This window comes from Bipolaris oryzae (assembly GCF_000523455.1).
Source record: "Bipolaris oryzae ATCC 44560 unplaced genomic scaffold scaffold_142, whole genome shotgun sequence".
Lineage (NCBI taxonomy): Eukaryota > Fungi > Ascomycota > Dothideomycetes > Pleosporales > Pleosporaceae > Bipolaris > Bipolaris oryzae.
This window is the reverse complement of record NW_006911418.1, coordinates 1-26,815: the sequence shown is the minus strand read 5'-3', so window position 1 is coordinate 26,815 and position 26,815 is coordinate 1. Positions and strand designations below refer to the sequence as shown.

Genomic DNA, 26,815 nt, shown 5'->3' with positions numbered 1-26,815 from the left:
AATTGTTTGGCACCACGGCCATGTCGTGCCAATCGACAAAGCCTCAAGCACTGCAGACTCCGCCTTTGGGGGTTCGGGACACCGTGTTCCTTATTAAGCGCCCGATACAACGAGTCTCCGTGTGCACGTGGTGTCCAGCTCAAGCTGCAGTCGACATGGCTTCAAGATAACATTGCAGAGATAGATGGTACTTGCTCACCCCACAGCGCATCCTCCAACTCAAGCAATGGAACAAGAACATTGGTTGGCCGACGCCACCATCAATAACAATACACTATTCATACTAAGAGACGTCATGCCCATTCGGGACGCAGTCGTACATGTTTTTTCCTTCCGCGCCTTGCCCGTCATGCGCCAGACCAAACACCGAGGGGCAAAGCGCCCCTTTCGCTGCAAATACCCACCCTATTTCCGCGAACTCGCCATCTCTCCATATCTTCCTCTCTGTTGTGTCGTATCGTATGCTTGTAGGACCCTCGCCTGCGACTCGTCCGTCTGCGAGAATGCATAGCCTCGCTGTTTGCGCATACGCTGTACCTGTCGTACCTTTCGGATGGCTTTCTGAAACTGTTCCATTCTGTCCATGTATTAGTATGTCTTCATTCGTACCAAAGCAAATACAGGGTGACGTACCGTGGTCGATAATCCTGAATGTTGTACTTTTGAATTTCTTGAACGTGGTGGTAGCTCTGCGGAAAGTACATCCTCTTTGCGTACTTCCACGCAAAGTCTCGGATCAAGCAAAGCGGCGGTAGTACCACCAGCATGGCCCAGAATCGCGGGTCGGGGAAGAGTCGCTCAATGACACCAACAAACTCGTGCGAGATGCCGGCCTTGGGCGCTACAATGGCATAGATGGGCATAAGGATGAACCAGAGAAGCATCGAACCTGGGATAGCCAGCACAGTGTACTTTGTCCAGATGTTGGTAATGAGCGAGGCTTTGAGTAGCACAGTTGCAAGATTAGCAGTGTAAGCTGCCGTACCCCAGACCCAATGACCGGCATTGCGGCCATCCCACTGCGGCCAGTCCCGGATGGTGAAGGCCTGGGCGCCAAAGTAGAGAATGAGCGAGTGGTAGAAGCCGTTGCCGACCCAAGACCAGAACGAGTGCATCCTGAAGAACACACCCGACTGACTAAGGCGGTAGAGTTGCGGGTATCGGTCCAACAATCTTGCACTCACAAACTGGTCAAAAATACCAAGCACAAAAGGCGGCGCTGCGGTGAAGAAGACGTTGTAGAAGGTAAGGGTCCACGACTCGTAGATGATCTGTCCGGAAAAGCCGTTTTGGAAAGAGTACCAGAACTGTGTCATGAACATGGCAATGTTCTTGTAGAAAGAGTATAGAATGACCTTGCTGACACGCTGGTAACTCCATGCACCGTGGACGAGCAGAAGCTTGCGGAGGTAGCGGAATTGACCAATGGCAATATCTGCACTACGAGCTGCCTGGAGACCTTCGACACCGCTGATACCAACACCAACGTGGGCTGCCTGGATCATAGAAACGTCGTTAGCTCCATCACCAATGGCCAACAGAATCGACTTGAGATGGCGCTTGACGAGCTTGACGACGAGAGCCTTTTGGAGGGGAGAGACACGGCAGCAGATGACAGCCTTGCATCTGACGGCGAGATCCAGGAATTCCTTTTCGAGATCGCGTTCAAGGGCGTAGGTGAGTGATTTGCCGTCAATGACCAGAGCGAGGACATCCATTTCGGCCCCGCCTTGACTCTGACTAGTAATGGCTTGGTACTTTTTGCGGATGTTGTCTCGCGTGGCTTCCTTGTTTTCCTCGTTGATGATCAGAAGACTCATGTCCTCGCTAATCAGCTTGCAGCTCATGCCGATGTTAATGGCAGTCTCTTGGCGATCGCCAGTCAGGACCCAGACCTTGATGCCGGCGGATTGCAAAGTCGCAATGGTGTCTGGTACACCGTCTTGCAGCTTGTCCTCGATAGCAGTTGCTCCTAGAAGAGTCATGTCATGTTCAATGAGTTCGGCGGCCTTGTCCAGCTCTTCGGCACGGTTGCCACTGACGGTTGTCTGCGCAGTGTTGAAAATCGACCACCATTCTTGGAATTCGTCCTCTGGAATCTCACGCATGGCCAGACAGAGAGTGCGGAGACCCTCGGATGCGTATTCTTCCAGATGTGTCAGCGTCGCCTCCACATACGGATTGTCCTTTGAAAGTCTCTCCAAGATGACAGTATCGGCACCCTTGGTAAAGCATACAATCTTGCCTTGGGGCGTGCGGAAGATGGTAGACATTCTCTTTCTTGTCGAGTTGAATTCACAGACAGCCAAGAGTTCGTACTCCAGTTGACGGCCGTCGACCTCGATAATGACAGCGCGCGGTTTTCGTGCAATGAACCTGTAACCCAGAGTCACGGCGCCTTCAACCAAAGCACCCTCATCAGGAGAGGCAGCTTGGTACTTGATGGCGCCTTTTTCCCCTTTCATTTCGGGAATGACGGTATGGCATGTCGCAAGAAGGGTGAGGAACTGGTCAATGATGTGCTTGTTGTGATGCGATTGTCGGTTCTGCTCGAGCTGCTTGAAGTCGTGAATCCCAACCTCAACCCCGTCTTCCATTGTCGCACGTCGGTCTTCGGGAATCTCATCGGCATACTGAATACCGGCAATGGTAGACTGCTTGAACTCCATCATGTTACATGTCAATGTCCCTGTCTTGTCAGAAAAGATGTACTCGATCTGGCCGAGTTCTTCGACGAGAGACGAAGTTCGGCATTTGGCAGGTGTGTCGGTTGGTTCGTAGTAGATGTCGAGGTCAGAGTCGATCAGACTTCCAGTGTAGTACTTTACGATTTCGATTGTTACGAAGAGCGAGATGGGAACCAAGTTGGAGTACAGGACCCAGTAGGTCAGCAGGTCACGGAAGAACTGCTTGGCACCGTTGAAACCAGGGAGATAGAGGTAGGTGAGGTTACCTCCCCGAGTAGATTGTATGATGACATCGCCGATGGAACTAATGATGCTAAGACAGATGAGGATTATCACCAGCATAAGAATTTGCCTGTTGACCATCCTCTCTACGGCCGTGGTCTTGATAGGCGTAGCCGTAGCGTTCCTCATGAGCTTCGTTTCATGTCCGGTAAAGACGACCACGCCATGAATCCAGGGTGTATTTCGCAACGTAGCGCCACGCAGCAGTAGCTGATCGGGTGCCAAAGGCAGCTCCTTCTCTCCTCCGCCTGCGGCAATGGTCAAGGTGGCTTCGTAGGTGTAGAGACTGCTGTTGGGTTGTTCGGATCGGATTCTGCCGCCTAGTCTTGCGAGTTCTGCCGGACTGACAAAGTCGGCAGTCTCGGGAATAGCCTGCTTGATCTTGAGGTTTGTCTCGCCGTCCAGGTTGGCAGTTTCGATGTAGCAAAGACCCTCGGGCTCGGAAGATGCGAGAAGGACGAGATCGGTAGGAAAGGGCTGCTCGGATTCAACGCGCACAATATCTCCCACTGCGACATTGACCCACTTGGTGTCTACAAAGGTAGAACCCTTCAGAACTTGAGCCTTTGAGTTGTTGAGTTCCGAATCAGACTGTTTCCGCCGGTAGTCTTCAATGTATTCCTTGACGGCGGATACGAATAAAACAATGCAGAGCGGGACGATTGTGGTGAATCGCGAGGTGGGCGAGATGCCAGGAATCTGTTGGAGGATGGCGGTAAACAAGAAGAAGAGATTGGCGTATTTGGAAAACTGCTCATACAAAAACTTTGGCAGGAAGGTGACAACGTTGTACTTGGACGTCGAGATGTGGTTGTCGACGTACTTGTTGGCCGAGTTTGCGGGCGGGTTATTGAGGTGGATGATGCGGGGGCCGAGGGTCGAAGGGTCGGGTGCGCCTCCGCCAAAGCCAAACTTGAAGTTGCTGGGACCTTTTTTCTTCTTCTTGGAGGATGAACCGTCATCGTAGGCGCTGGCGGGCTCGTTTGCGCCGGGCTGCTGCGGGTGGGCGGCGTTCTCGGTCAAGGGCATGTCCATTTCTGAGTACTCTGAGCCGCGGCCCAGCATGTTCTTGACACGTCCGGTCAGGCCGCCGCCGAGGCTGAGGATGCTGTTCCTGTTGTGGGCGTTCTTGGAGCCGCCGCGGGTGACGCCTGGCGAGGCCTGGTCGTATGCGCCCCCGGAGGCGTAGTAGCCCTGTGCCGAGGCGTCGTCGTCGTGGGGGATGTCGGCATCAGAGTAGCGCTGGTAGTTGTTCAGGTCCGAGGTCTGCGAGTAAGCCCTGGGGTTGCTTCCTCCGCCCACGTAGGGTGAGCCTGCAGGAGGAGCGCCTGGCCCGCCCGGCAGGCCCTGGGTGGTCCTGCCACCGCCGACAAAGTCATCATACGAGACCGAGGGCCGGCCTTGTGGCGGGGCGTCTGAAGCGTCAATGTCGTAGCGGTGCAGGAGGTTGTGGTCGCCGGTGGGGGGCGGTGCGCCCGAATTGTATGCGGGCTGGTGGTCGTCAAAGTCAATGAGATTGTCGCTATGAGGCGGTCCACCTGGCGGCCTGCTGGCCATGGCGGCCGTCTGTCGTCTTGGGCGTCCTGGGTCCGCTCAGCGCGTCTGCTCTGCTAATGCATCGAAGAGCCGCCGCTGTCTGTCGCCGTGTCGTGGGGAGAAGAGAGAGAGTGTGTGTGCGTGGGTGTGTGGGTGCGTGTGGGTGCGTGGGGGAGTGTTGATTGCGGCCACGGGCGGAGAGGTGGGCGCTGAAAATAGTACAGTGGTAGTCGCACCTCCGCGTTGGCCGGCGGTTCGTGTATCAGGAGTGTGTGTGAGAGAGAATGCGTGTGTGAGCGAAAGGGCGGGTGTGGGAAAGCAGATGCGACGCGCAACAGAGGGAGCTGGCAGCGGGCTATGGAGTGGTGCAGCAGGATGACGGGTTCAGGGTGCAGGTGTCTGGCCTTACTGTGTGGGCTGGGTGCGAGTGTCGTCGTCGAAAGATGTGTAGGCACGGGCCCCGGGTGCTGAGCGAGGAGCGAGGAGCGAGGAGCGAGGCAGAGACAGAGGCAGAGGCAGAGGCAGAGGCCGTGGCAGTGGCAGTGCCTAGAGTGTACGTACATAGCACTGCTTCCCTGCTCCCCTGGGCAAGCTGCTGCAGCCGCGCCCCTGGTGTCTCCATGTATGTATCCACCTTGGAGCGAATGATACACTGCTCGCCCCCCTCGACCAAGTCTCCAAATTGCGCCGAGTCGACCTGGACGCGTGCGACTGTCTGCTCCTCGACGTCCTGCTCCTCGACGTCCTGCTCCTGTCCAGGGCCATTACGCGGCGCCGCTATTGGGAAAGACATTAGGTGGAGCACACTGACGTTGCGCCAAGCAAGCTCTCTCCCTCTCTCTCTCTATACTTGCTCGATCCTAGAGTACACTGGTCTCATCAATCAAATGCAAACTATCGAACATGCATGTATGTATGGACATAAATATATGTACGGCATCTGTCTTGCTGGAGTGCAGGGCCATGATCCGACTTTGAGACACCAAGCATGTTGGCCCGCCATGGGTATTGAAACCAATCCAGTATAAACTTCGTTGCTGCGGCCTCTGCCCTGCGTCGTCGACTGCGGGCGCATCCCAATTTAACTCACGTATGCACTGTGCTGCGGCCTCTTGGACATGCCGAGAACCACGATCCGAGCGCGCCGTATCGCAGCAATGTCAACCCTCGGTGTGCGCATCGTCAAAGCTGGCATTCTAGACATGTGTACTGACAGATTGTTTGTACCAGGGCCTGTGTTGCCAAGTTGAGCTGGTCCGCCATCTCGTAACGGTACCCTGGTGGCGCTGGCGACTCTTAAAATAGGTAGCGGTACGTACCTCGCAAGAGAGGCATCCACTATTGGCCCATAAGACCACATCTCACCTATGCCCACCCAAGTACCTACATAGCCTCAGCACTGCCTGGGCCCTGCGTATTATTCCCGCTATGCAAGTCTTCACTATTGCTACAAACTGCAAGACCCTCTTACTTGCATGCACAGATACATCTCATCTCCATCTTGCTTGGCATCTCTCTCGCCTGCAATGACTGACTATCTGCCGAACCCTCCCATGGTTCGCCATCCGCTAGCGCCAATCTTCACGTTCCGTGGCCAGAATTTTCTTCCCCACCGTACCCTGCATACCTGCTCTTGACAGCGCACATGGTTTCTTTTTTTGGCTGTGCAGACGCTTTTACATAACTCGTTGCTACATATTCAATCTATCTCTCATTTCCTCCATCGAAAACAGCAATAGCCCGGCTAGCTCAATCGGTAGAGCGTGAGACTCTTAGTCTTTCACGGTCTAACAGACACGATTACTCAGTACATCTCAAGGTTGTGGGTTCGACCCCCACGTCGGGCTTGTACGTTCTTTTTTTGCTCTTCATCATCCACCCTACCTACTCATGGTTTCTTTTTTGGTAATCATGGCCATGCTTCTATGAACCAGCAACATCTCGCTACCCCTCTTTTTACATGTTCGAGTTCGCTCAAGGGGAAAAGATGCGCCATAGGAATTGTAAGTGGCACACTGGCGCGTATGTCAACAGAACGAACCCTTTAGTGCGAAAGGCATATCGGAAGCAGTGAGTACAAGACCAACGACAGGAATTACATGTGCATCCTCTCCTATCAGACCCACTGTGTATCAATCCCCACTAAGTCTTTTGCTGGATACACTTCCAAGACTACCACCCACCCACCCACGTTTCAACGTCTTCATTACGATGCCACATGAAACTAGATGACTATTGAAATATCATACTATTTCTATATTCCGATCCAACACTGCCTCCTATCATAAGTAATCTTCTTTAGCCAACTGGATACCACACATACTCCTCACCAACAATTTATACCAACAGCTCTCTGCTCCATACCTCCAACGCAGCATAATAATCTCATTAAATCCTCTCACCTTCCTCTATCGCAAAACACTTTACACCAAAGGCACTGGCCTCACCGATTACCCAACACAGCCCTCCCAAGCCCCATATGTTCTTTTCCCCCATACGCGAATACAGGCGACTCCAACCTATTATTAGCCGACCAACAAAACACAAGATGATAGTATACAATCACAATGTGACCTCGAAACTCTGGATGCCTAACTCCACAAACAGCCTCTCACCACCCCGTTTCACAAATAAAACAAGCCATACTCCTAACCTCGCAGAGTAGTTCGAACACGCGCAAGGAAGCAGAAAATGTGCCTTGTGATGCAAAAAAAGCCATCTTCTTACATTCACCGTTCGTAATAGTTCATCGCATACTTTCGGTCTAGTCTAATCTAAGGTTCAGATGCTCCCCCCCTCCATCCCGCACATGGCGCACGACCACGCGGAGGTACAAAGATGGCTGCAAGATCTGTGGTGCAATAACAATGCGCCAATCGCAACAGCTGGACAAACATGCGGGAGGGGAGACGCCCAAATGCCAAGACAATACATCTCGGTTCAACGTGTGGCGTTGAGAAAGTAAATGAAGAAGCGAATCACGATGTTCGGCTCAGCTGTAGTTGTACAAACGACGACAGTGGAAGTCCAAACTAAAAAAAAACGCCCCGTTCTAGCAACGATCGGGTCTCGTACCCGAATCAAATCGAAGGATGCTATTCGATAGTCGTGTGACCGATGATGGGCTGGCGGGTTCACAGCAAGGGGGATTGGCCGTGTGGTGAGCGCCACAATCGATAGTCGTGATGTAGATCGAATCTACGAAGAAGCTCGGGAGGGCCCGCGCCAGACGCGATCGATGGACTATTTTTGACTAAGATGGTTGGTTCGGTGATGGAGCACGGGCTCTGCACATGATGATGTACTAACAGCTGAGCTGAGATGGAGATGGAGATGGAGATGGGGATGGGCAAGGTGGCGGCGCTGTAGTGTAGCTTGGGGGTATATTAAGGGGGGGAGCCCGATGCGCTTTTTTTCACAATTTGGCATCTCAGATCAAAAACAAGACCAAGTAGAGAGAACATGGCACGGTTCCTCCAGATCTTGCTTGCGGCTGCGAGTCTCGTTGCGGGACAGAGCGCCATATGTCCGAATGAAGTCGCTATTTACAACCCACAGGATCGGACACAGTCATTCACAAACAGTTCGTAGTCTCCACGTCATATCCAAGAACAGCAAAATTTAACACATCCTCAGACTGGTTCCTCGTCCCCGTCCCCAAAGAAGAGGTCAAAAAAGCCCTCCAACAAGCCTTCCCCGCCCTCTTCAACCTCGGCGGCCTAAACCTCCTGCCTGTCCCAGCATCCCTCAACTTCCCCGCTGGAATGCACCCAGTCGTCGCCTCAGCCGGCATGACCAACGACATCCGACAAGACAGCTTCCAAATCGCCACAGGCCTAATGTTCGCGGGCTCCCTAATCCCCTACGTCGGAATCGGGTCTTCCCAAACCCCCCTAAGCGTACCCCTCGTAAACTACATCGCAGGCGTCGACGACGTCACCCAAGCCTACGTCGCCGGCATCATTCCTTCCGTAGTCGGTACGCTTCCCCATCTGCCCCCCCCTTCCTCTTCTCTCTTCCTCTCCATCCCCACCTTACTAACTCGCACCCCAACAGCAACCATAGCAGGCATCCTCTTCCGCATCGGCGCCTTCATCCCCATCTCCTCGCCCTTCCAATCCTACTCAGACGGCTCCTTGGGCATAAACTCCAAATGGGCACAAGCCCCCAACCCGGCCAGCGGACCCGGCATCTACTCCGAAGCCATCGACCTAAAGTTCGTCAACGAGCCCAACCAAGCGTCACCACGATACACACTGGCGCAGTGGAAACGCATCTTGAATCAGCCCTGGATCCTGGCCAATACGCAAAGTTTGCTGAACCCCAAATGCCAGAGGAGCACGTTTTACTTTACGAATGCCACGGCGGTGCCGACGTACCGGACGGGCAATGTGACGTTGGGGCCGTCGGCGAGTGTGGATCCGTTGACGGCGGTGCTGCAGAGGGCGAGTCCAGATGGTAGTGGGTTTTACAAGGGCGTGTATGGGTTTACGGCTTGTGCGCAGAATGTGGGCTATGGGGCCGTGGTGCCCCAGGGTGAGGATTGTGAGGTTGCGGCGCAGATTGTGGCGAGTTCGCCGGGGGCTTTGTGAGGGGGATTGTGAGTAGTAGGAAGGATGTGGGGTAAGACTTTGTGTGAATCGATAGTATTACTAGTACTACTACCGGAATGCGATATCTGTTGTTTTATATGTGGTGACTTTTTCGTTCGAGTAGTCTGTGGAGCATTGCGCTTTTGCTGTGTCTAACTTGAGCCTATCACCGCGCTGACCAATAGCTTTAAAAAATCGAGCACACATTGGAGTATCAGCATGCGACCCGTGTGGTCGCTTCTCTGAAAGTGAAGAAGTTATTTACATAGAACATTGTTTGAGACGATTGAGTTTGGTCGAGATACACAGCTGAAAAGATGTTTGGAACTATCAAGGTTACGTCATTTTGGTGTTGTGGCGCGAACACTGCCAGCACGGACTTGTGTTATCTTTTCTGCTGAGGGGTGTTTGGATCTATCATTTTCAATACACATATCTTATTTTGACCGGATTCGGGCTTCCAAGTGAAGTATGCAGCGTTCAAGGTATGATGGTTGTCAATATTTACTCTCCAGCGACTACTTTTCCGTAGTAAGGACTGCTTCTCCACAAGTACTACTTTCCAGAGACTGCTTTTCCGTTGCTTAGAAACCCTCCTTTCCGTCTATACCGAAATATTTGTTCTTCTTCATCTTCGTACGAGCACGTCTACGAGTTACATATCCTGGAGAATTTTCCGAGCCTGACGGAAATAACGGCGACGCGAATGGTCATGAAGATACTATACCAGCTCAGGCTAGACCAACAGATTAGCAAGCGGAATTGACGTCACACTTACCCGAGATGTCTATGTCCGTTGATGGCGAGAATCTCGGTCATGGATGATAAATTGTGGGCTGGGTGCTCGATTATTCACCCATCGCTGCTTATAACAAGACCAATTGAGTAGAATCAGAGACATAGAATTCCTAAATTCCTATCTTCAGTGATACGCCATAGCATAACACGATTGATACAATGGATCCTGAAAGAGAAAAATCTCGAGACGAAACTGCGTCATCACTATCCAGCGCAAGCATGGATCTCGAGAGCGGAAGAAAATCCAGGACCAGACGAAGAAGCGCATCAACAATGTCAACCATATCCACCGATACTGAATGGGACATGTACGACCCCCACAACGACGGACACCGACCCACACGAAGAGAGTTAGCAGAAAGCATTTCCCGCTCCCGTAGTCGACGCAGCCAACTACGAACAGGACCAGCAACAAGCACTGGCCTAAATCGCACAATATCCCGTCGAGACACCATCCTCTCGCGAATCCGGACCCGACCAAACATCGCACCATTTACGCACCCACTAGCACACCAACCCACAGCCGCAGATGTCCTCGTCGACTTTGACGGCGAAGACGACCCCTACCGCCCCATCAACTGGCCTACGAAAAAGAAAGTCCTGACAACACTCATGTACGGTTTCACCACCATGAGCGCAACCTGGGCTTCATCCGCGTACTCTGCAGGCACCCGACAAATAGCCGCAGAGTTTCATGTAGGCAACCAAGTAGCCGTGCTGGGTACTACGATTTTCCTATTTGGATTTGGTCTGGGCCCGCTGCTATGGGCACCGTTGTCTGAAGTGTATGGCCGGCGGATCGCAGTGCTCACGCCAATGTTCGTAGCTATGTGTTTTAGCTTTGGCAGCGCGGTAGCAAAAGATTTCCAGACGCTGATGATTACGCGGTTTTTTGGAGCGTTTTTTGCTAGCGCGCCCGTGACGAATACGGGGGGTGTGCTGGGGGACTTGTATAGTCCGGCGTGGCGGGCCATGGCCATGGCAGGGTATGCGATGGCAGTCGTCGGAGGCCCATGTTTAGGTCCTATTGTGTCTGCGGCATTTGTGGCGGATCCGTCACTGGGATGGCGGTGGACGGAGTATTTTACGGGGATTCTGCAGGCGACGACGCTGGTCATCGATGTTGTATTTATCGATGAATGCTATCCGCCCAAGTTGCTTGTGTACAAGGCGCGGCGCCTCCGACATGAGACGGGGAACTGGGCGTTGCATACCAAGTTCGAGGAATGGGATGTCAGTATCAAGGAGCTTTCGAAGAAGTTCTTGCTTCGCCCAATACAGCTGCTTACCACGCCGATTTGCTTCCTCGTCGCGCTCTATGCGAGCTTCTGCTACGGAATCTTGTACATGCAACTTGGCGGCATCCCGATCATCTTTGGCGAAATAAGGGGCTGGCCTGCAGTCAATGCTACACTGCCTTTCCTAGGCATCTTGGTCGGCGCAATCATCGGATGCAGCATCAACGCTTACAATCAGATTCTCTACAACAAAGTGTATCATGCGGCTGGCGACAGGGCCGTTCCTGAAGCCCGCTTGCCGCCCATGATGCTCGGTTCCGTCCTCTTTTCCGCAGGCCAATTTATCATGGGATGGACTGCGGACCCAAAGTTCCATTGGATCGCACCAGTCATTGGCCTCGTGCTAATGGGTACAGGTTTCTTTACCATTTTCCAGGCTGCGCTCAACTACCTCGTCGATACCTTCACGCTGTACGCAGCGAGCGCAGTGGCGGCAAACACATTTCTGCGCAGTGTGTTCGCCGGTGCATTTCCGCTAGTTGTTACGCCATTGTACCACAATCTTGGTGTTGGGCCAGCTAGTTCCATCACGGGCGGGTTTGCAGCGCTTCTTATTCCTGTGCCTTTTGTCTTCTATGTATTTGGCAAAAGGGTAAGGAGGGCGAGTAAGTGGAGCCGTGGGAGCGTGTTTGACTGATTATGCTACGTGGAGCTGTATATGTAGTAGCAAACATATCTGGAGAATGTACTGTAAATAAGATTTTGTTCATGTGAAATCATAATATCCATCCATCTCTATTAACCACATGGTCCACGGCATCAGGGCTGACTCGGTGAAAGTCGGAATCTAGAGTTGTATTCTATCCCGTTGGGTGATGTGACTCGATGAGGATTAAATCCGCCTAGGACATGATGATATTCATTACCAACGACTAACTCTTTCGAATTCTTCCACTCCCTAGACCTGGAAAGCAACACCCTCTCTCTTGACCATGGCTTTTCCACCACTTGCAAACCCTGTGCCTTCACTCCGAATTTCGACTAATCCCGGCTTAGGCGCCTGCTCCTTCTTTTTCTTCTTCTTCCCCTCCTTGGTATCCGGTACGGCGCTAAGATCGGCATCGCAGACGTAGCAATGTATCGAATCTGGTTCTGGCGCATCGTCATGCGCATCGCGGTGATGACGATGTTCTGGCTTGAGAAACTTGTCGACGCAAGGCTTGCAAAGGACATGGCCGCAAGGAATAGCAAGCATGGCTTTTGTACTATTTGACAACGCCTTTTGGCAGCTCGGACATGTGCGCACCGGCTTGCCGGTCTCAGTAGACTTCTCTTCATGGAAATGAACTCTCGTGAGCCCTTTGAGGGATAGACTGTGAGGCTGGTCGGGGGAGCTGGATGGGCATATGGGCGTGTTCTTCGCCTTTTCAGCAGTCTTGTGGTGCTGATCAGGTGTCTCGCCTGGTACCCAAAAACTCGGGAGATGGCCTTTTGCAGCTTTGCGTTCTTCGTCGAGGTTACGCTTTGCTTTTCGCTGTTCCTCGTTCGCAATGCGCTTCAGCTCCTCCTCGTCAATTTCAAACTTTCGCTTCGTGCCTCTGCCGTGACCAGCTGCTTTGGGGTCCTGCTCTTCTTCCACCACAATCTTGCCTCCCTCTCTTCCCACCATTTTTGCTGATGATCCCGCCTTGACAGAGAGCCCCTGCTGAACCAGCTCAAACTCTTCTACCGCTCGCAGCCTGGCCTCCTCTTCCTCGCGCAGCTTGTTCTCCTCTTCTTCGAGCTTTTGCCGCTCATTGAGCTTTTCCAGCCGCTTCATCTCATTTTTTTGCGCCAATAGATTCGTCAAGGCACATTCTCGACAAAAGAGGTCGCCTTGAGAACAGCATACTGGATCTACTGATGGAAGAAGACAGAGCTGGCAGGAGCCGAATGGCAGGAATGAATCACGTGTGAGGCGCGTTGATTGCGAACCCCATCTATCCTTGAGCGAGTTTCGCTCATATGATGTGAATACAGTCTTTGGCGGTGGCATGTTGAGGCGATGTGAGACAAGTGGTTAGGAGTAGAGGCAAATGGTTGATAATGGCAAAGCGCGTCTCACACCCATGTAGGACTAGTTTGCGACGCGCTTGCAGTTGGTCACGTGTGTTGGTGCCAAGCTTGAGTCTACCAGGTACTGCGTGGTATACTTAGTTCAGGCGATATTGATACGGGAGAAGCGGCAAGACGGCGAAAAGATGTTGAGATGTCGAAATGCTGACATGGATCGGGTAGTGTAGGAGAGCTGAGAAGGGTCGGGGAACGAAGAGCCAGCCAGCGGCTGCACGTGCCGACCGCCTTGCCGGAATCCCTGTCACCAAAATTGCCTGGTTCCTGGCGGCCAGGCGGCCAGTGACGTTGGGGTGCAAGGCTGTTGCTCACCTGCTGGACGCGAAATCTGCACATGGCATTCTTTGATCTACAACACTCGCAATGCGACCAGAGGACCAGCCAGAGGCGCCCAGTGGGCCATGGCGCGCTGCTTCCATGATTACAATGGGCGCCGTGGGGCTTTTGTGCAAAGGGTTTCTCGCTGGGCTGAGCAAAGTCGAGACTCACGGCATGGACGAGTTTCTACAGCTGCTCGACGAGAGAGAGGACCCTGCAAAGAGGGAGAGGGGACTGATTACTGGTATGCATTCGAGGAAGCCAATTGCATGACCATGTGCTTGTGCTAATTGTCCTCGCAGTTTCGAACCACATCTCCGTGTACGTACGTTTGCCACAGCATTGATCTTGCAAGACAAAGCACTGTGCTCATGCAGTTGGGACAGAATGGACGATCCGATCCTATGGGGCATTCTTCCCCTCAGCTACATGTTCAACCCGGACAATCTGCGTTGGGGACTTGGGAGTTACGATTTGTGCTTCACAAATAAGTACGTTTGCCGCTCATGGCCCGTCGCATAGCTAACGGAGGACAGAGGGCTGTCAACTTTTTTCACTTTCGGCCAAGTTCTCCCCACGCATCGCTCTGCGCATTCGCAGTACGGCGGCCTTTTCCAGCCCACCATAACGCAAGCGATCCGCCTGTTGTCGTGCGGACCTTTTCTGCACGAACAAGACCCTCCAGAGAAGCCCGCGACATCACTCAAGAGCCCAGACCTTATTGATCCCTTTAGCGGCGGACACCTTACCTTCTCTACCAATGGCCACGACACGTTCCCCGCACCCTCGGCGTACAGAAACCGGCGACATGCGTGGGTTCACATTTTTCCAGAGGGCATGATCCACCAGAGCGAGCAGAGAATCATGCGCTACTTCAAGTGGGGTGTGTCGCGACTGATACTGGAGAGCGAGCCAATGCCGGACGTTGTGCCCATTTTCGTCGAGGGTTTCGACAACATCATGCACGAGACACGCACGTTTCCACGATTCATCCCACGACCATTTCAGAACGTGCGGGTGACGTTTGGAGAAAAGCTCGATACGGAAGAGGTGTTTGGTGACTTGCGCAGGCGGTGGAAGCAGCTTCAGGCGAAGGAACAAGCCAAGGGCGAGCGGCTGGCGGCCGGGGTACTCAACGATTCGCTCAAGTACTCGAAAGAAGCCGTGGAGATACGCAAAGAGTGCACAAGGCGCGTACGGCAGGCGGTGGTCGATGTACGGCGGCAGCGCGGGTACCCTGAGGATGATCCAAAGAACAGCCTTGCGACGACATGGTTGCGCGAGGGGCCTCACAGAGAAGGGCGCAAGGAGGACGACAGCATCACCAAGGATGGCTGAGGGGGGCGCGGGTATGTACTGTATAGAGTGTATTGTACGTGGCTTGTATAGTGTCAGATTAGATCAAGTAATTACAGCCTCAGCGACGCCTGCTTGTGCGCGCCGATCAACCGCAGCCGTGGGGTATGCCCTGGGCGGGTTTCGTCGTTGCGGGCAGAGGCAGGCACCGCGACGCCTACTGTGTACGCGGAGTCGCGGCCATGGTCTCTGGCGTGCTCGTTATCGTCATCCACTGGGGGAGGAAAGGGAAGAGGAGGGGATAGAGTAGCAGTTGATCAATGGTGCGGGCGCAGGGGAGCTGGAAGCACGCACCACATTGTCTTGGCGGGAAGGCGCCCTGAGCAGATAAAGCGCGGTGGATGCCCCGCCCTCGCGCGGAAGTGACGACTGGCACAGTGGCAGAAAAGCATTTCACCGCCCGCATAGTTCGCGCCCGCCCCCTGTCGTTATGCCCTGGGCTCCACTGCAGCCGCCAGATTTATCTTCCTTCGACGCCCACCACCAGCACCACTACCACCACCCGCAGCATCACCACCACCACCACCAGTACCCGCCACCGCCCCAGAACACCGCCCACTCTATGCTGCAGAGCCCCATGCCTCGCCATCTCGCCAGCGGGGACGCCATGCACGATGCAGACTACATCCCCGACGCGTCGCTCCCGCAAATGTCTGCAGTCCCAGACCTGCCCAACACCGACCACATCACCATCAAGAATCATTTTCCTGTCGCGCGCATAAAGCGCATTATGCAGGCCGATGATGACGTCGGAAAGGTCGCTCAGGTCACACCCGTTGTTGTTTGTACGTGTCCCCTCCTTTCCCCTCCCCCACCTCATGCTTGCCCGCGCCAGGATTCTGCTAACGCGCCCCCAGCAAAAGCCCTTGAGCTCTTCATGATCTCCCTCGTCACAAAGGCTGCCGCCGAGGCAAAGTCGCGCAACTCGAAGCGCGTCGGCTCCATCCACCTCAAGCAGGCAATTACCAAGACAGACCGCTTCGACTTCCTCAACGAGATTGTCTCAAAAGTCGCCGATGCGCCCGACAAGAGCGAGGCCGACAGCATGGAAGTCGACGGTAAGAAGAAGAAGACGTCGAGCCGGAAAAAGAAAAAGGCCGACAGCGACGACGACTTTTGAGCCAAACAGAGACGTTAATGCCGTACTGCTCTCTGCGCACAAGCGTGCCGTTCGCTGCAGCCTCACCCGTCGACGTCATGTATGCCGTCGCCTAGAAAGAAGCTGCTAGCCTCCCGTTTGCCCTGCGGGTCCTTTCGGCTTCCCTGTTTGCCATTCGACTACTATGGGCGCGCGCCACCACCCACTCGCATCTCAACTCTGCCTAGTGGTTCTCCACTCCCACGAGGTCATTAGGTGCAAACATGTAGATTTGCCATGCTGCCCTTGGTTCACGCCAACCCTTACAATTTCCACCAGATGAGGCTCATTCGCGCGTTGCAATAGAACATCATCAATGTGAGTGACGCCAAGCCCCACATTTGATTTATGCGCCACGCTACTTGCTTCCGGGCGCCTCTTTGACCAAATGCGATCTTTTGCCGGGCCTACGCACAAGGCAAGTGCCACGGCACCGGGCGGCCCTTTTGCAGGCCGATGGAACAGTTTCTTCAATTGCATTGCATGGGCGGCGTTGTCTTGTTCTGTTTACCTTGATTGATACGATACCAATGAATACGGATACACGATTTTCCTTGTTTCAGCCTTCTTTTTACCTACTTGTACTGACGGAATAATTATATCCGAGTCTTAAAGATCCTGTAAGCCACGGTCGTGTATTTAGTTTACACGGTTTGCAACCGATGGGTAAAGAGCCTCCTGCCCACCAACCAACTTTCTTCGGCCTCTCCAATTTATCCGCTCTCTCCACCAAACCCCACAATGTGACGCCCGCATGTATGCCTATTCAGGAACAGGCCGTAGATCGGTTCGTGTGCTATCCTCAATGGGCCTTAATGTTCCTGTCTAGCTCGATGGGTTTCCCCAGACATCCGTAATTTAGGTGTTTCCGTCAAGTATTAAATATGCTCGTGTCCTGGCTCCCGGGTCTGCTTGTACAGTCGTCATTCTTTACCATTGTCGATTACAGAGTGATCAAGTCAAGATGATCTTCTCAAAGCTGGCAGTGCTCCTCGCGGGCGCTGCAGTATCCGTTCACTGCGATGCAATCGACAGTAGACAAACCAAGCCCAGCATCCGCCCCAATCCTTCCGGTGGCCACTGGGTCGATGCATTTGCAACAATGCCCCAGCTTACTGAGCCAGCAAACCTACCACCAGCACCGTTTGTACGTATACTTTGTTATATGTAGCTGTGTATAGCGTTCTAACACAGCTCGTACAGAACCAAACTGGCGCCGTCTTCGTCAACAGTACCGTTCGTCAGACGCTCTACGTGACCACCGACGCCAATCAGATCCGCCTAAAATTCACAAACGTCTTTGGTGGCTCCAATCTCCCCATCACTGCAGTTACAGTCGCACTTCCCGCAAACCAGACCGCTGGTATCTACGACATCCAGCCTCAGACGCTTCAAAAGGTCACCTTTGGCGGTGAAGATGGAATCAGTGTCCCCAACGGCGCACTCGCTGTATCGGATCCCATCAACTTCCCAATCAAGGCACAACAAGTCATTACCGTAACCATGTATCTTGCGGCTGGTCAGAGGACAAACAGCATCACCAGCCATCCAGGATCCCGGACAACCAGCTGGTGGCAATTTGGCAACGCCGTCAGCGCGCCAAGTCTGGCCATTACCAACCCAGCGACACAGTCAGCAGCACACTGGTATTTCATCTCATCGATCGAAGCCTGGGTCCCACAAAACGTCGGCTCTCTCCTCATTATTGGCGACAGCATTACGGACGGCCGTGGCTCTACCACCAACAAGAACGACCGATGGCCAAATCTCCTCCTCGCCCGCCTCCAGAAGAACCCAGCCACAAAGTCCATCTCCGTCGGCAATCTCGCCGCAGGCGGAAACCGTATTCTCGCAGACGGCCTCGGTCCCAATGCCTTTGGCCGTGTTGACCGCGACGTCCTCGCCCACCCCGGCGTCAAGTACGCCATGATCTTCGAGGGCGTAAACGACATTGGCAGTGCTCCTCCCACCCCCGACGTCCAAAACCAAATCTACGCCTCCCTCGTCCAAGCCTACAAGCAAATGGTCTCTCTTATCCACGCCCACGGCATCCCCGTCTTCGGCGCAACCATCACGCCCTTTAGCGCTCCCTCAAACTTCACCGGCCAGCCCTACTCGAACCCCGAGCGCGAAAAGACGAGGCAGCGCATCAACGAATTCATCCGTACCAGCGGCGTCTTTGATGCCGTTGTCGATTTCGACAAGTTTCTGGCTGATCCTAAGATTCCTAGTCAGCTAGCGCCCCAGTATGATAGCGGTGATTATCTTCACCCCGGACCGGTGGGATACGCGCATCTTGCTGAGCAGTTTCCTGTTGAGATTTTTGCAAAATGGAAGAATGGTGCGGATGAATTTAATTTTGGGCGGTAGAAAATGAGGTATGAGACTTTTTTTTTTTTGAAACGCTGGGAATAATAGTTATTTATCTTACTATCCTTTCTTCCATGTATATATTTTTTTGGAGGGTTGATGTGAATATAAACTCTGAACTTTATATATCTATTTCTCGGTCCGAGAAGAGTTGCCATCTTTTTTTTCCCATATACATCGTGCTTTTATGTATATATATGTATGTTTTTTTCTGTGAGTATGTAATGTCCAAGAAATGAACAAAAGACAGGAATCTACATAATCCTTGGTATCTCTCGTTAAACTTTGGAATAAATGCTAGCAATGTCCCAAACACCGACCTCTCCCCCGCCCAAAAAAAAGATAACCGTCCCGATATCGTCATCGACCTTCCCCTCCCCATTGCAAAAAAAAGAATTTGCCATCGTCTATACCCAACTTTGTAAAAAAAAAGAGAGCAGCGACCAAAAAAAAAGACCAAACTTCAGCCCCAAATAATCACCATCTCACCGACCTATACAATCCCCTCCTGAAACCGCTCCACTCCCTTCTTAATCTCCCTTACAATCTCAATCGCCTCATCATTACTCTGCGCCTCAAAATCATACCGTTTCGTCTCCCTCTCCTTGAACACAATAACCCTGAACATCTTGGGGTGTTTCTTAGACACCTTGCTGCCCACGACGCTGCTAAAATGGACAGTGGTAGTTTTGCCCTGAGCCTCGACACCAAAGCCGCCGCGAGCACCGGTTTTGGATTCGCCGGGCATAATGTGGATGTACTCGTTGTCGAGAGCGATGATGCGTGACGTGGACGAGGCAAAGGACATGGGTTGTTTGCGGAGGACGGCGTAGCGGCGGTAGTAGTTGTTTGTTGAGAGGGCGAGGGCGCCCGAGTCGCCGGTTCGGGCGAGGGGGTGTAAGAGACCTGCGCCGGAGACGGCGGCGTGGGTGCGGTCGCCTTTTTTGGTCTTCTTGGGGGCGCCGCCCGTGCTGATGATGAGGGGTGCATTGGGGGACGAGGAGCCTGGTGAGCCTGAGAGGCCGAAGACGCCGTCGCCTACGAAGCGGCGGCGCACGAGATCTAGATCCATGCGTGTGTCTAGGGCTTCTACGGTGCGGTCGGGTGGTGCTACAGTGGTGCTGCCGCTTACTTTGAGGATGTAGAGGCCCTTTTCGAGCTGGAGATCGTGGCATACTTGGTCGAATAGATCAGCGATATAGGTATCGGTTGTGCATGGCAGTGAAAAGTGTTTGGTGTTGAAATTCTCGTCAGTGAAATGAATGTTGACTGTCCTCGGGGCTCCAGTACGACTAGCAGCATGCGATGGCGCCACCTTTGGCACATCTGCCAGATTGCTCGTATCTTTACGGGTTGCTGTTGGTGCAAAAGACGGGCCAGTGATTGGATTTCGGAAGCTCTTAGCTCGGCTGGGCATGGGCTTTACAGGCTTCTTCTCCTCGCTCTCTTCCTGGCCATCGGCACCATCACCTTGCGATACAACGGCACTAGCAGCTTCCTGGCTGTAGATGGGCGTAAGCTTCTCGTTTTCGCCAAACTCCCGCTGGGTCGCTGCAACGAGCGCAAACTCGTCCCAAGGCTTGTCCCTCGCACGAGGTCGCATTCCGCGAGCGTTGTTGGATGCAAAGTCTTTCAGTGGCTTGTTCCTCGTCAACGGCGGGAATTCGTCGTCGACCTCGCCGTCGTCGTACATGCGCATGACCCAACAGTTGACATTCAACTGCTCAGCTGTCAATGGCGGCTCCAGCTTCTCTTCCTGGTAGCGGTGCAACGCATATCCAATAGCCTCTGCTACCGTAGGTCCCTCTCCTTTGTCGTTGAACTTCCTAATCAGCAGCTCTATAGGCTTGGATGGTTTTGAAGAAAATGGACAGTATAACTTGATAAACAATGGGTTTTGCTGAGCCTCACTCGCAGCATTCCACATAGCGAAACGTTGCAGGGGATCAGACGGCTTCTGCTCCTTGGCCCGAATTGCTTGGGTCAAAGCACTCACGGGCAGCACAAAACTAATTGGTCGTGGTGGAGGCAGAGCCTGGAGCGTCGGCTGGACTGGCTCGTTCTTCTTCTTCTTGGGAGACATGTTTTGGAAAGGCGTCAAGCCAGGCATGGTAGGAAGGTCACCGCCTGCGGGAGAAGAATCTAGAGGGTCGCCGGCTACACCTATGAAGGAGGCGCTGCTGTTAGAACCAGAAAATTCAGACGTCAAAGAATCATCAGACTCGTCGCCTTCGTCCAGCGCTTCCAAACGACCGCGCGAACCAGCAGCGTCTCCTTGATACTCATCTTTCCGTTGGGAAAGCGAGTGGTTCGCACTAGCAGCTTTTCGAGGCTTAACTCGTCTCTTCCTGAAGGACGAGTTGTCGAACTCGTTTTCTGACGACATTTCGCTGCTGGTAATGGTGTCTCTCCTGGCCCTTCCTTTGGACGACTCGACGGTAGGTAGAGACGATCTACGTGGAATATCCTCCGGCGGGCGCGACGGTGAAGTAATCATGAGTGAAGGCCCTTCTCCGGCCTCTGCAAGCTCGTTGCGCAGTGCTGACCCACGCATGGGCGACGAACCAGAACGGGTGCGTAGGGGCATCTTGGTGAACTTGATCAGGTTGGCTGGTCTGAAGCTTGGTCAGTTTACAGGCCGCGGCGCAATATATCGGCCTACCTTTGCGAGTCATCCTCATCATCGCTCTCATCGCTGAGGTCGCTACTGTCATCCTCCTCCAGCTGCTCCTTGCGCCGTCTGCGCTTCGCGTTCAAGGTTGGCCCCACAGTGTCGTTACTTCCGGCTCCCGTGACCATGCCGCCCTCTTCTTCATCGTCTCCGAAACCCTCGGGCGGCTTCAGGCCAGCCGAACGCGGGGCTTGAAAGTACTCAGAGGTGATGGCGGTTGGGATCGGTGGGGAGTAGGTGCGCTTGATGTCGGAGGCATTGGGCACCCAGCCAGCGGCACGGAATGCTGGGTTGTTCAGAACACTCGAGTCGACATTGATCAGGCGCTCACCCACGCCGTCCTTGATGGCGCCTAGGTAGGCGGTGCGAAGCTGGTATAGCACGAAACTACATACGTCAGTCAGCTGGCGATGCGACGCGAAGAGGACGACCGCTTACTCTTCATTTTGAAGGAGGGACATGGTTGCAGGGTCAGGGTAAAGGTATCAACATCTCAGAATCGAAAGCTATGTATGCTCAGACCAGCTGACGGGAATCATAAAACGCCCATGGGCAGAGATGCAGAAGTGGAGGCTGTGGGGAAGTGCATGTGCATGTACCTGGACCCTGGCTGGGCTTGGCTGCTGCACCCGTTGACGCGCCGATGTGATCTCATCGTTCTGTAAACTTTCCGACCACAGCCCTCTCTCAACCTTCACTCCACGCCAAGACCCTCCCAACACCATGAACCTCCTCGCTGGTTACTCCGACTCGGAATCCGACAGCGAGGCGCCCTCTGCGCCCCAAGTCGCCGCCAAACCCGCCTCGAAACCCGCCTTTCAGAAAGTCGTCGACCGATCCAACCCAGGACGAATCAAAGTCAACCTCCCAGGCGCATCGCAGTCGCGACAGGACAAGGATGACATTCAGGGAGACGCGCCGCCTACGAAAAAGCCGCGCCTGGGAGGAGGCTCGTCGTTTGCTGGTTTCAATGCAATGTTGCCTGCGCCAAAGAAGCCCAATCTGAATGCCATCGCAGCAGCGGAGGGCGCAAAATCTGGGAGCAGAGGACTCGGCAAAGGGCTCGCGTCAGGCATCAGCTTGAAGACTGGTGCTGAACCTGCCTTTAAGCGGGAGCCAAGAGCAGATACCGAGGAGTATGACGAGACTGGGAACCCAATCAAAAAGGAGCCGATGAACAAGGACGATTTCAGGGCCATGCTGAATCTGCCGCCTCCAAAGTCACAAGCAAAGCCTGACACAAAACCGGCGTTGCCAGCGCAAGACACAAAGGTGGAGCCGGAGCCGCAGCAAGCACCGAAACCTGCGGCGCCGCGTTTCGTGCCCATGTCTGTGGGCAAGGGAAAGAAGAAGAAACCAGTAGCGCCTCGCCCAGTGCTCGCATCAACTGAGGCAGCCGGCCCAACAAGCGCAGCAGTATCGACATCACAACCACCCGTTGTAGAAACAAAACCGCAAAAGCCAAAAGTTTCCCTTTTCGGCGTATCGGGTGGTGCACAGCCTGCAACCAAGGCGCCATCTGACGGAGAATACCAACCACTACTATACGGGACGGAACAAGACGAGGATGCGCCTGTGCCCGACGCAGCCTTTGAAGGACACTCGACAAACTACACCCCTCAGTATGCAGCACCATCTGCCAACGCCTCAGCTGGTAACGGCCTCACAAACATTGCCTCAGAGCTCAATCTCTCGGAAGCCGAACGGCGCCAACTATTCGGCAAAAAGGGCCGCGGTGGACCAGACTTCTCAGGCGCAAAGATAGTCGAATTCAATACCGACGAGGAGTACGCACACAACGAACGGCTGCGACAGCAGGGCGAGGCAGTGTCGCACAACCCGCTCAAGTCCATTTCCGGTACTGGAAAGAACAGTCTTCGCAGCTTGGTTAATGTCGCGACTACGCAGAAGGATGCACTCGAGGACCATTTTGCTGCTAGTGCCCGGAATAAGAGGGAGGCGGGTAATCGGTATGGATGGTGAAGGCTTTGTGGAGATTATATTGGTCTATGGAAAATACGAATTTGCATCATTTTAGGCATTGCATGGGCGTTGAAAAGCTCGATATCAATGAAGTGGGCGAATTGCTTGGTCTGATCTTGTCATCAGGACTGAAGTATGAAGATTGAATTTTGTTTAGTGATCTTCTATTACCATGTCATCTTGACTTGAATTTTTCTTATTGTAGATTATACCCACATCCTCTAGGTGATGTAGAACGAATAGAGATAAAAATTGGATAGATCTTTGGATGAACATCGCAGTGACGTTGAGTTCAGGGTCAGGAACGATGGCGGTTGTGCTAGCCTGATTCTTCGATGCCAGTAGGGAGGAGTGCAATCTGTGCGCCAAGACTGAGATGAAGTCCGTCGCATTGCGATAGTAAGACGGCAACCCCTGTAGGCAATATATATCATTACATCTTGCAAACTTCCATCAAGCATTCTTGGTCCAACGGTAGGATAATTGCCTTCCAAGCAATTGGCCCGGGTTCGACTCCCGGAGGATGCATAACATCCTTCTCTCGATTGCAACGTTATGACTTTTTTGCTCCGGAAAGCGAAGCGAGAACAACACCGACACTGCAACCTTTGCCCGCTTTCTGGACCCCTGAGTATTTTTTACCCTTGCATTCGTCATTTGTCATCCGTTATTGTCAAAAGTTTATTTTCCAGAACATGCAAGTTTTTGTGGTTGCGTGGAAGCTAGGGCCGCGGAAGCCATGGCTGCCTTGATATCCCCAGACGCCATGCACCTCAGATTGGATATTGCGAGATAAAGTTGCGTGGTGGTTTCGCGTCTGCTGCCTTGATTGTGCACATCTTGGCACTTGGACGGCGCCATGTCTTTGCTGCAAAACCACCAGACGTCGGTCTGGCCGATGTCGTGGATGCAGACAATGAGTCGCAAAAATGCGGGGTATCGCGCCATAGTCGTCGTCGTCGACCGAGATACTGTACAGTAGGCGTCTTGTGAGAACCAAAACGGAGGGCCAGAGCTGAGGATGTGGCCGGGTTCCATGGAAGTTGCTTGGTACTCGAGAGCATGTTTTGGTACGGGCACGCCTGATCCCCTCGACTTGCATGTTGAGGCGCATCCGCAGTCCTCGAGGACACGGCACGGCAGAGTCCTGCAGGACTTTGTGTGCTTGTGACAGACCACGGCAACAACTGGTAACACGTCGTTGGACAATCTCGCTCTATCCGAGTGTCCATACGCAACAAGCCGCGCAGGTGAATATCAATAATCACCAAGGACACTTGGAACCATGGTGGTGGGACAGTCTGGGCGCATCCCTGAAAACCGGTGACCCTAAATCGTGGTTCCGTCGCATCCCATGCGCAGTGATTGACGTGCCGCTAAGCCCTATATTGCAATGGCACACCCATGACGCCCTGGCACTTTGTCTAGATGTGTTGGCTTTGCAGTGCGACTGTGGGTCTCTAGACCGATGCTCGAAAGTGGGGAGTCGGTGAGCTTTCCAAAGGAACATGGGCGATTCTACCGCCCCGCCCACCATTCACGTCCTGTGATTGGGTGCAAGGGCTCGAGGGTGCAAAGCGTCACCGTCACCTCGACAGAGCTGCGATATGCGCCAAGTCAAGCGGCAATGAGGACACACAAAGAGGGACTGAGGAGCGGACCATAGGGCGGGTTATAAATCCAGCCGACGGCCTGATGTTGAGCCTCACACTCCCCCTCTGCAGTCATCTTATTTATCCGCGCCAACACTTGGCTGATCCATCAACTCGAATATAAACATCACTGCTTGTATCTCTCTGCTATTACATTTTTCAACATAGTGGTATCCAGCATGGCCTCACACACTCAAACCATGCCCCTTCCCATCCGCACAAACACAGTTGATTCGCAAACATCATCATCATCGGGCCAAATCTCTCCACCCTACTCCCCAGCATCACCAGCATCTCGCATGGTAACATCGCCAACCGAAGAGTCCTTCTTCGGCGCCATCACAGCGCGAATCCGCGGTCGCTCACGAAGTCGCTCTCGCGGCGCCCCTTCAGACAGGCAACAAAAGTCGCCGCCCGTAGCCATGCCACCACACTCACGACATGCATCTACCGCCAACTCAACCACTTCGCCAGGTCCAGCATCTCCACCAGGACAGAGCGCCAGACCGACTCTCCAGGATACAGGCAGGAGAACTACTAGCGGTAGCGATCCGTGGAGAGGCCGACACTCAAACGACTGGCTTTTCAACGGATATTCCGTCACGGCTTCAGCCAAGGACTTTCTCCAACGACGCAAGTAGACGACGGTCATGGAAATTGGTCTGATTTATGACGCTCACGGCAACGGAGAAAAATATTCATTCGTGTTTGAGCTGGCTCGGGCAATGTATTACCGCTTTCTTATTCGCTCCCTTCGTATTACCTTCTTATTTTCTTGATTCAATGTCGTAAACTAAGTGAGTAGTTGTGTAAGATAGCCATACTTAATCAAAATTTAGCGACATTTCCTGACAGCTAGCTATTCTTACTTGCTGCAATCCTCCGACTTATGTGTGACCGTGCGAATAGGAGATATAGGTAACATGGTGTTAGCAGTGTATATATATATATATATATATATATATAAGTTTAAAAATTCGCCACATATAGTTCTTTATTCATTTTACTGCGACAATGGTTTGACAGGTGATATATATTCTTTTCCCTGCTCCATTACACCGTCTTCAGTAATCAAATTTCAACATGAAGTTCAGTCTCACAGCCAGCATTCTACTCCTCGCGAGTACAGTCTCCGTGCGTTTTCCTCATCTTGTCAAAAAGAACATTTGTAAGAACCGCCTCAACTGACAAGTCTCCCGGCGTCTAAGCAACCGACAACTGCTACTGCGTTGGATCAGGATCTCTCCCACTAATATCCGGAGAAACTTGCTGCACAAAGGCTCGCGAGCCTGCGAACTTTGAAAACTCAACTGGCAACTGCGTCTTCCCCAGGAGAGGAGATTTCAACCTTCTCCAAAGTCGATTCAGCGGCTGCTGTTCAAGTCTTGGGAACAACGGCGGTGTCTGCTTCTAGAAGTAGATATGGACAAAGGGCGGTGGATAATGAAACGATCTGCGCTCCCGTTTTTGCTTGTCCTCGATTCAGCGATTCATACATGCACCAGCGGGCGAAGGATCAATTGGCGTTTATCTGACTAGGGGTTGCTGCAAACTTCGAGCATATACTGTCCCCCAAATTTTGAATATGTCGCTCCAATCATATACTTATTCTTAATGTTTCCATCCTCGTTACACAGAGCCGATACTGCTCACGAAGCCCAAAATAGCCCTCTTTCTCTATTCGCGCTGGAATTGTGTGAGATAAAAAGATGGAGAGCAAGAATTTGGGTAGACTCCTGTTGATACGAGCCCAAGTCAGTCCATTGCGGCCCTTTTACCATCCGCCACGACTCTTGATGTGGTAAATCACTTTCATAGTATCGTATACAAAAATGTAGCCAACGACGAAGTTTGACATGGATTGCCTCATCTCCAAAGGGTGCTCAATTCATACTCGATATCAATGAAGTATAGAGTTTTGATTGTGGACTCACTCTCTGTTTACATAACGTGTCTGTGCACCTCGTGCACGGATTCATCTCGTGCACGCTGAACACCATCTCAGCGATCTCAAAAATGAGGCTTTACAACGCCACATAATAGCTTAATATTTATAAAAACGTAATGTTATAGTAAATAGAT

General features: G+C 52.9%; 12 protein-coding genes across 12 annotated transcripts; 8 read left to right on the top strand and 4 right to left on the bottom strand.

Moving 5' to 3' along the window:
- Window positions 1–405: 405 nt before the first annotated feature.
- Window positions 406–4,526, bottom strand: COCMIDRAFT_103395 (uncharacterized protein; the record flags this gene model as incomplete). Its single annotated transcript, XM_007692827.1, has 4 exons — window positions 406–577; window positions 634–3,865; window positions 3,926–4,235; window positions 4,341–4,526. 4 exons carry the CDS (start codon window positions 4,524–4,526, stop codon window positions 406–408), a joined length of 3,900 nt encoding a protein of 1,299 aa, XP_007691017.1.
- A 1,720-nt stretch (window positions 4,527–6,246) lies between these two features.
- On the top strand, window positions 6,247–6,414 carry COCMIDRAFT_103413 (uncharacterized protein; the record flags this gene model as incomplete). The annotated part of the gene is made up of 1 exon (XM_007692826.1): window positions 6,247–6,414. A coding segment is annotated over one exon (168 nt), but the record flags the coding sequence as incomplete, so codon positions are not given.
- Window positions 6,415–7,967: 1,553 nt separating this feature from the next.
- On the top strand, window positions 7,968–9,097 carry COCMIDRAFT_103410 (uncharacterized protein; the record flags this gene model as incomplete). Its single annotated transcript, XM_007692825.1, has 3 exons — window positions 7,968–8,088; window positions 8,142–8,483; window positions 8,562–9,097. 3 exons carry the CDS (start codon window positions 7,968–7,970, stop codon window positions 9,095–9,097), a joined length of 999 nt encoding a protein of 332 aa, XP_007691015.1.
- Window positions 9,098–10,168: 1,071 nt separating this feature from the next.
- On the top strand, window positions 10,169–11,830 carry COCMIDRAFT_7948 (uncharacterized protein; the record flags this gene model as incomplete). Its single annotated transcript, XM_007692807.1, has 1 exon — window positions 10,169–11,830. One exon carries the CDS (start codon window positions 10,169–10,171, stop codon window positions 11,828–11,830), a length of 1,662 nt encoding a protein of 553 aa, XP_007690997.1.
- Window positions 11,831–12,091: 261 nt separating this feature from the next.
- Window positions 12,092–13,168, bottom strand: COCMIDRAFT_103396 (uncharacterized protein; the record flags this gene model as incomplete). The annotated part of the gene is made up of 1 exon (XM_007692824.1): window positions 12,092–13,168. One exon carries the CDS (start codon window positions 13,166–13,168, stop codon window positions 12,092–12,094), a length of 1,077 nt encoding a protein of 358 aa, XP_007691014.1.
- A 440-nt stretch (window positions 13,169–13,608) lies between these two features.
- On the top strand, window positions 13,609–14,901 carry COCMIDRAFT_103380 (uncharacterized protein; the record flags this gene model as incomplete). Its single annotated transcript, XM_007692823.1, has 4 exons — window positions 13,609–13,807; window positions 13,866–13,884; window positions 13,950–14,054; window positions 14,100–14,901. 4 exons carry the CDS (start codon window positions 13,609–13,611, stop codon window positions 14,899–14,901), a joined length of 1,125 nt encoding a protein of 374 aa, XP_007691013.1.
- A 595-nt stretch (window positions 14,902–15,496) lies between these two features.
- On the top strand, window positions 15,497–16,039 carry COCMIDRAFT_103446 (uncharacterized protein; the record flags this gene model as incomplete). The annotated part of the gene is made up of 2 exons (XM_007692822.1): window positions 15,497–15,704; window positions 15,777–16,039. The coding sequence occupies 2 exons, from the start codon at window positions 15,497–15,499 to the stop codon at window positions 16,037–16,039; spliced, it is 471 nt and encodes a 156-aa protein (XP_007691012.1).
- A 192-nt stretch (window positions 16,040–16,231) lies between these two features.
- Window positions 16,232–16,537, bottom strand: COCMIDRAFT_103392 (uncharacterized protein; the record flags this gene model as incomplete). Its single annotated transcript, XM_007692821.1, has 1 exon — window positions 16,232–16,537. One exon carries the CDS (start codon window positions 16,535–16,537, stop codon window positions 16,232–16,234), a length of 306 nt encoding a protein of 101 aa, XP_007691011.1.
- A 622-nt stretch (window positions 16,538–17,159) lies between these two features.
- On the top strand, window positions 17,160–18,427 carry COCMIDRAFT_103399 (uncharacterized protein; the record flags this gene model as incomplete). Its single annotated transcript, XM_007692820.1, has 2 exons — window positions 17,160–17,204; window positions 17,261–18,427. 2 exons carry the CDS (start codon window positions 17,160–17,162, stop codon window positions 18,425–18,427), a joined length of 1,212 nt encoding a protein of 403 aa, XP_007691010.1.
- A 493-nt stretch (window positions 18,428–18,920) lies between these two features.
- On the bottom strand, window positions 18,921–21,559 carry COCMIDRAFT_7943 (uncharacterized protein; the record flags this gene model as incomplete). The annotated part of the gene is made up of 3 exons (XM_007692806.1): window positions 18,921–21,042; window positions 21,090–21,485; window positions 21,537–21,559. 3 exons carry the CDS (start codon window positions 21,557–21,559, stop codon window positions 18,921–18,923), a joined length of 2,541 nt encoding a protein of 846 aa, XP_007690996.1.
- A 262-nt stretch (window positions 21,560–21,821) lies between these two features.
- COCMIDRAFT_103388 (uncharacterized protein) lies at window positions 21,822–23,081 on the top strand (the record flags this gene model as incomplete). The annotated part of the gene is made up of 1 exon (XM_007692819.1): window positions 21,822–23,081. One exon carries the CDS (start codon window positions 21,822–21,824, stop codon window positions 23,079–23,081), a length of 1,260 nt encoding a protein of 419 aa, XP_007691009.1.
- Window positions 23,082–24,912: 1,831 nt separating this feature from the next.
- Window positions 24,913–25,374, top strand: COCMIDRAFT_28893 (uncharacterized protein; the record flags this gene model as incomplete). The annotated part of the gene is made up of 1 exon (XM_007692811.1): window positions 24,913–25,374. One exon carries the CDS (start codon window positions 24,913–24,915, stop codon window positions 25,372–25,374), a length of 462 nt encoding a protein of 153 aa, XP_007691001.1.
- Between the last annotated feature and the right edge of the window lie 1,441 nt (window positions 25,375–26,815).